The sequence below is a fragment of the Gouania willdenowi genome, chromosome 1 (genome assembly GCF_900634775.1).
Source record: "Gouania willdenowi chromosome 1, fGouWil2.1, whole genome shotgun sequence".
Classification (NCBI taxonomy): Eukaryota; Metazoa; Chordata; class Actinopteri; order Blenniiformes; family Gobiesocidae; genus Gouania; species Gouania willdenowi.
Genome location: NC_041044.1, coordinates 33,994,751 through 34,002,268, shown reverse-complemented (window position 1 = coordinate 34,002,268; position 7,518 = coordinate 33,994,751). Strand labels below are relative to the sequence as shown.

General features: G+C 37.2%; 1 protein-coding gene across 1 annotated transcript in view; it reads right to left on the bottom strand.

The window, feature by feature from the left end:
• Positions 1-375: 375 nt before the first annotated feature.
• Positions 376-7,518, bottom strand: part of tusc3 (tumor suppressor candidate 3) — a 78,656-nt gene continuing 71,513 nt past the window's right edge. Inside the window, exons 9-10 of the mRNA XM_028448719.1 lie at positions 1,955-2,045; positions 376-596 (exon numbers count right to left, since the gene is read on the bottom strand). Coding sequence (XP_028304520.1) covers positions 581-596; positions 1,955-2,045 — 107 coding nt within the window. The 3' untranslated portion in view covers positions 376-580. The remainder of the gene's footprint in view (positions 597-1,954; positions 2,046-7,518) is intronic.

Below are 7,518 nucleotides of genomic sequence, written 5' to 3'. Positions count from 1 at the left end.
TCATAAAGTATAATGCTAAGAAATTTCCCAGTCTCCTCTACTGTTTACACGTACCGCGTTATGCTTTCTCGGGGAGCAGTAGTCATGTGACCAGGTACTTTATTTGGAGAAAGTGCTTCTAAAGTGCTTGAGTATTTGAAACGTCTAAAATTCCTCCTCATGAAAGCATCAAACCTTTTAGCGATATTTGAGTGTTTTTTCAAAATTCAGGTGTTTCTAATACCATTTTTATTGCGCTATTTAGATTTTGCGCATTTCCAAGGGTAATGGAAACACAGCGAGTGACGTTCACTTCATATAGAATAGAATGCATGTGGAATAAAGGCACGTCTCGGACTCCCACAGTCAGGAGTCACAGAAAATAAAGAAGCAGAGTCAAGACAACATGTTTATTTTTCAGTGTTAATGGTCTCACAATAAGAAGTAACCAAAAAAACACGAATGACCATCTGAAGAAAACCAGCATGCATTTTAAAGTCAACAGTGACACTTTCCTCTTCCTCCTCAAGTATCTTCTTCACTTTTCTCCAACTTGCTCCACAAGCTTTGGTCCCGTAACATACTCCGTCAATCGTCAATTTTACTTGATAAGAAAGCTGGAAACAAAGGAGGAAACAAATATGAGTGAATAAAGAACAATAGACATACTTGTTTTTTGGCCAATACGTTTATTTTGCATTAACAGCTGGTTTTTGGTCGGATCTTTACGGTGGCCGTAAAAGCTCAGAACACAACACAGAATGACAAACGCCACAACGCAACAAAAAAAACGAAAGCGCACACAAATATAAACCCTACAACACAACACGAAAGCAGTCCGGTAAAAATCCACGAAGAAGAGCGAGGTTAACGTTAGCACATAAAAAAATCCACAATGAAAAGTGAAGTTGACGTTGGTGTCAGTGCCCGATCCTTTCTTTTCTCTTCTTCGAGCTATTATAGTATAGACTGGGCGTGTCTTAACTGCTTCAGGAGCCCCGCCCATAATCAAGAATTTTTTTTTATTTCTAGCCTAGACACGTTAGCTAATCGGGGGTTTAGTTACTATTTATGCTTCAGATTTCTTGAAATTTTTAACTTAATAATGTAATATTTACTAATGAAAGCTATTCATTTTTTTTTTTACCTCTTGGCATACATTACAGCCTTATTTGATACCTATACGCCCTTTCATCTAATTGTATATTCCCTTTACTATTTGATTACATGTAACTTGGTAATATTTTTCAGAGATAAAAAATCATAAAGTGCAGAAAACTTTGGTATGGATTACACTTCATATAAAAGTTACAAGCATGAAACAAAAAGTAACCTTTTCTATAATTGAATTAAATCCCAACTTGACAGATACAGAATTACTAACCCCTTCATTGACCTGGAACGCCATCTTTCACTGGAATTTCCGACAAAGGTCACAATAAGGTTTAAACCCCATGACGGTAAATTATCTACTCCTACCGGTCTCAGGGGCCAGTCTTTGCGGTGCTTTCTTTCCCTGTAATAATTGTGCTCTGATATACTGGAGCTGCTCAAGTGGCCATGAGCTGGTCCCAGGATCAGAATCCGTTCCATCTGCATTAAATCTTTTTTATGTAGTGGTGACCTTTCGCTCAAAGTGAGGCCAAATTGCTGCTGTTCCAGCTCAGTGCACTGCAGGGATTAAGTAACTGACATATTCACTACACTGCACCATTTGGAAAACATCTGAGGCACAGCCATCATTTTGTCAATGTTGTGAGTAATAGAAGAAAAAGTTTGCCATTATTATTATTTAAAAAAACAAAAAAACACTAAAACTACAGTATAAAAAAAAACACTTTTAAACCAGTAGATGGATCCTGTTTTAATGGGATTCTAGTCTTACCTGCAACATGTTGGCAGATATGTCTTATTTTCTGCTTCTGGATCGTGTTTTACTTATCATTGAGGAGTGCAATATGGTTACCATAGTTACCTGTAAGGGTATCCATGGTATTTGGACCGGAAGATGGAGAGCAGGAAACTGAAGAAAAACACCACCAAGCCCAGACCAACCAGGCAGATGACTGAGAGGGGGACACACATACAGATGAGCTTCATTTCATTAATGGGTGACTCTTTGCAGGATCCTTTGAGCACTCTGATACAGGCACAATAAATATTAAACAATGACCAAAGAGGATATTCAATTCCTTGCTCAAGGCGTCTGTTTCAATCATCTTTCACATTAAAGCCGCTGATGCAACTCTGTTTGATCTCTGTTTAAACTGAAACTGCTGGCAGCGTTTAGACATGCTATGTGCTGAACACTTCCTCTTCTCTTTGCATTAATAATTCACACGTGCACAAACAGAGACCTAAACATGCACAGCAATATAAACATGTATGGACCAGCAGCTAGGGAAGAGGCTGACATGGAAAACCTAACAAGAGACACAGTGATTTTTAACTAAATGCTATTGCTAGGTTAATGCTAATGTTTGCCTAATGCTAATGCTAGGTTAATATTAATGCTACATTAATGTTAATGCTAGGTGTACGCTAATGCTAAGCTATTGCTAGATTAATGCTATTGCTAACCCAATGGCAATGCTAGGTTAATGTTAATGCTATTGCTAGATTAATGCTAATGCTAAGCTACTGCTAGCTAATGCTAATATTAAACTATTGCTATTGCCAGGTTATTGTTAATGCGAGGCTAATGCTAATGTTAGCCCAATGCTAATGCTAGGTTAATGTTAATGCCAATGCTCGGTTTAAGCTAATGCTAAGCTATTGCTAGCTAATGCTAATGTCAGGCTATTATTATTGCTAGGATAATGCTATTGCTAGGCGAATGCTAAAACAAATGTAATATCAGCCGTTTTTCCATCAATTTCCACCAAATTTGATCAAACTGAACCCTAATACCCAACATTGGGATACGTGACCTTGGGGTACTGACCCCGGCCACTTCCTTGGACCCTACGATAGCGTTTGCAGCTTTAATTGTCAAAAAACTTTTGCGGTTTTAATCATAAATAAATTGTAATTGAGTTCGGACAATTGATTTTGTAATTGTAATTGGCACGGAAGTTCGAGAATTAAAAACTGTCAATTACAATTCAAATAAAAAAAAACAAAAACTGGGTAATTGTGTTACAGTTCTATGGCTTACACATATATAGTTAATAATTCTAAAATCATGTTTTACATAAAGTTTTCCAACTACCACTTAAAATAAATAAATCAAATGAAATCTAGGCATATAGTGAAACAACGCCCACACTAAAAAAAAAAAAAGAAAACCAATATTTTCATTGCTTAGGAAGCCTAACAAGTTAACCAAGAGATGAGAAACAAATTGGGTGATGGATAATATTTTTTTGTGTATTTTACAGCTGATTTAAGACAATGGCCCTTTATCATACGAGATGCTAAATGATACGTTTTTATGGGCTTATTTATTAAAGGCTCAGTAATTGTGATTAATTGTAATTGAACTTTAATAATTATAACATCATTATAATTGACTTACAGGGGGAGAATGATAATTGTAATTTTATTTGTAATTGAAAAAAATGCCAGTCACCGTAATCAAGTTGTAACTGAACACAAATAACTGAAGACGTAATTGTAATGAAAAAATGTAATTGACCCCACCCCTGATGTCTATAATTATTAAAAAACAAACAAAAAACCCCCACACAATTCCTTTAAATATGTGCTTCCGTTATCCTTTTCTTTTATATTAACAACTGCAGCAGAAAATTATGCTTGCAGCTATTATCATCTTATTTCCTCCGTGACTATTCTAAGGTGAAATAAACATGGACAAGGTCTTAAATTTGCAGGGAAAATTGAACAGGTCTGTGTGTGTGTGTGTGTGTGTGAGAGAGATTGTGCACATGCACATCCCCATGCACTGGCTAATCCCTGAGAAGCACTGTGTTAAATTAAACTGTCACCACCGACTGATATTGTTAATCAGGGATTAGGATGAGCACCTCTCCTGGAGACCAAGCAGGCAGACATCTTCTTGTTCCTGCTCTGAATGAGTAAAGGTGTGTGTGTGTGTGTGCGTGTGCATGTGTACACATATGTGGCTTTGCTGGGAAAATATCAGATGTACTGCTCTCTGGGGTGGGTTATGCGAGCAGTATGTGGTGCCACTTGAGCAGTGACATTTACATAACATGTACCCAATGCAAACATTGACAACAGCGACCAACGTTATTGTTTAAAGTGGTAAATAGGACAAAGTGTGTAATTGACATAACTTTGGCTGGGGTCAATTACATTTTTCAGTCACAATTACATTTTCAATTAGCCATGTTCAATTATGATTGCAGTGATTGGCATTTTTTCCCAATTACAAATAAATTACAATTATATTTGTATCCTCAAAAAGTAAATTACAATTACATTCTCAATTACTAAAGTTCAATTACACTTAATAAACCTAATAAAAGTTAACCTTCCTCTTGTGTTAGCTTTCTGTTATGATTCTCTTATGATAGGTCAAAACAAATATGTATCATCACATTTCTTTCCTATCTATTGGTAACCTTGTTAGGCTTCCTAACTAATGAAAAATATTGTTATTAATATTTTGGTGTGGGCATCTGAGCCTTTTTTTGTTTCAGTATCCCCCTAGATTTATATTTTTTTAAAAGGTAAAATGGAGGGAAATCTTGATATGAAACATATTTTAATAATTGTGAAATACATATGTGTAGAACTGTAACATGGTTCCATAGATTTGCATTAAATTATAATTGACAATTTTTATCGAATTTTCATGGCAATTACAATGACAAAGACAATTATCTAAACTCAATTAAAAACAGATTTTTAAAATTATGATTATAATTACAATTGGGATTGACCCCAAACCTGGTTGTGATTGTGAGGATGGAGATGCACACATTGGCGATGACAGTGACAGCCACACCCCCTGTGTTTCACTGACTAAAATTGAGAATGATGCATTTCAGAGTGCGTGACTCCACCGAGAGCCCTTATGACCCTGAGCTCCCACATCCACGTACATGCCCGCGATTGCCAGAACGTTTGTGTATCTTCATTAGGTACAGAGGTGAGCCCCTGAGCTCATCAATTATGAATGAGAGATCTCAGTAAGCATTCATGGATGATGAGACTCCCAAACGCACATGCATTAGGCATGCTAATACACCAAGTGATTTATGACCTTGGCAAAATGACAAGTTGTTTAAGCTAAATTATTTCCCTCGCTGGCATAGTAGTTTCTCCTTTAGCAATTTGACTTGGCTCAGCTTAAATCACAGTATATTGGCAAGGTAAAAAATAATATCTGCAGTAGGAGGGAGTCAATGAACATATTAAGTTTAGCCCACCTCATTAAGAGGACTAATATGGATTGATTGTGATGCTAAACAGGACTTGATGGAGCTGTAGGACAGCGTAATAGTCACAAGCTTTTGTTTACGGCACGTGTCAAACTCATGGCCCGGGGACCAAATCTGGCCCCTTTTGGAGCATCCAATTTGACCCGCAGGAGAAAGTAAAGATGTCAGAGAAAACATGAGTCATTGTGTAAATGAATATTTGCAAGTACTCGCAGTTTTATAGGTGCTTATGTCGCATGATTGCAGTCATTTTTAATGTTAAACAGTTAAAAAACGTAATCTATTTACAAAAACCTTCAATTTTCCTCAAATGATGACAAATTATAATAATTCCCTTAATTAAATAGTAATCTATTAGTAAACCTAAGACATTTGAAGTGAAGATCCTGTTGGGACTGATATTTGTCACTTATTGCTTGGATTTTGTCAGTTTCTTACATATTTTGTATTTTATGTATATGTAGAAGTGCAAACTAGGGCAGAATAATGTTGAAATTTTATTTTCACACATAAAATCTGTGGCCCACATCAAACTGCTCCGTATTTGGCCCCTGAACTAAAATGAGTTTGACACCCCTAGTTTAAGGGAACAGAGCCGGATTCTGTTATTACGTTCAGAACAGATTCCACTAAAAATAAAGAATGTAATTAAAAAAAATTTACATTATGGTTTATACTATTTTCATTTCTTTCTTTCTTTTTTTAAATGTGTTTTTACACATTGTGTGAGACATTTGAAATAGTTTTTAGAGTGAGCCACCAGCAGCCAATGTCACTAGAAGCATCTGTCCCTCACACAAGCAGGGTGAAAGACAATTACCCAACTAAACCTCTAGGAAATATGATCTTTAGATAGAGCTTACAATTAAAATTCAATACAGGTACCCTATAAAGCAAGAGGGTATATTTTGACTCTACCGATAGTTGTGATCATGGGATTTTTGTAACCTTGAAAACAAGTTCAGATTTGATCTGTTTATTGTTGTATTAGCAGTAAAGTGAAAATAAGCTTTGTATAACGTAATCTTACAAGAAGATTACAGCTTGTATGCTCTTTTAGAAAGCCCAAAAAGTCCAAGTTGTTGATTATTTGAAGTTTGACATTTATTGGAGCAGCCAATTGAACATAATTACACCAAAGGTGAGCGAAAGTGTCTGGATGTCATGTTTTCTCTGAAGGCAGCAAAAGGAGTTCAGTCATCTAGAGAGTAGCCAGTACTGCAGCTAAAGGTTACAAAAGCATTTCAGACCCTACTCTGTGGAACGCAGCACTATCAAGGTAAATAAATACCTGGTTGCACTGCTTTTATCTCCAGAAACACAATTAAGAAGACAAAGGAAGGCCAAGATTCTACACAGAAGCTCTTTGAAACACAAATCTATTAGGACTGCTTTTACAGCAGGACAATCCTAGACTCAGGCTGAACAGTTGGAGAACAGCTGAGGATTTTATCCTTGATTTGGCTCAGTTTATTTCCATAGCGCACTTTTTGATCTGCAGCAGATACGCAGCCCTTTCATTTTTGCCGGACTCCAGAGCTGTGCTGAATAAGTTCGGCAAAGATAAGCTTGTGCGTGACAGGAAGAAGTGCACTGACAGAATAAAATACTCTGTTTTATAGGCGGATCATATTCCTTTTCAGGGTCGCGGGGGTCTGCTGGTGCCCATCTCCAGCTTTCTTTAGGCGCTAGGTGGGGCTACACCCTAGATAGAGTGGCATTGCATTGTATTTCGCACTTATCCACAATAATCCCCACAAAAGTGGAAGATCTACAGGGCAGGACCGAGCCGATTTGCCTTCTGCTCTTTTCAAAAACTTTGTGTTTCTCTTTGCATTGAATAGAACTCGCTATATCGCGCCATTACGCGTGAATTAGTGAGATCTCCTGAGCATAGGCTGTGAAAAGAATGGATGAGACAAGCTCCCCGGAGGAATGAAGCTTTTCTTTTAGAGCTCCCCCTGCTGACTGGCTGCAGTATAGGTCATAAACCCCACCTCCTCAATGATAACAGATGGGATGTGGGTCAAAATGTAAAGTTAAAATACTCGTCACATACACGTGCACGCCCACTGGTTGACCCTGAGTCCTTGTTGCAACAGATAAGCATCACAGACACAGTGGGGATTACTGAACTGCAGATCCATCCAGTGGAAATACGACACAACCA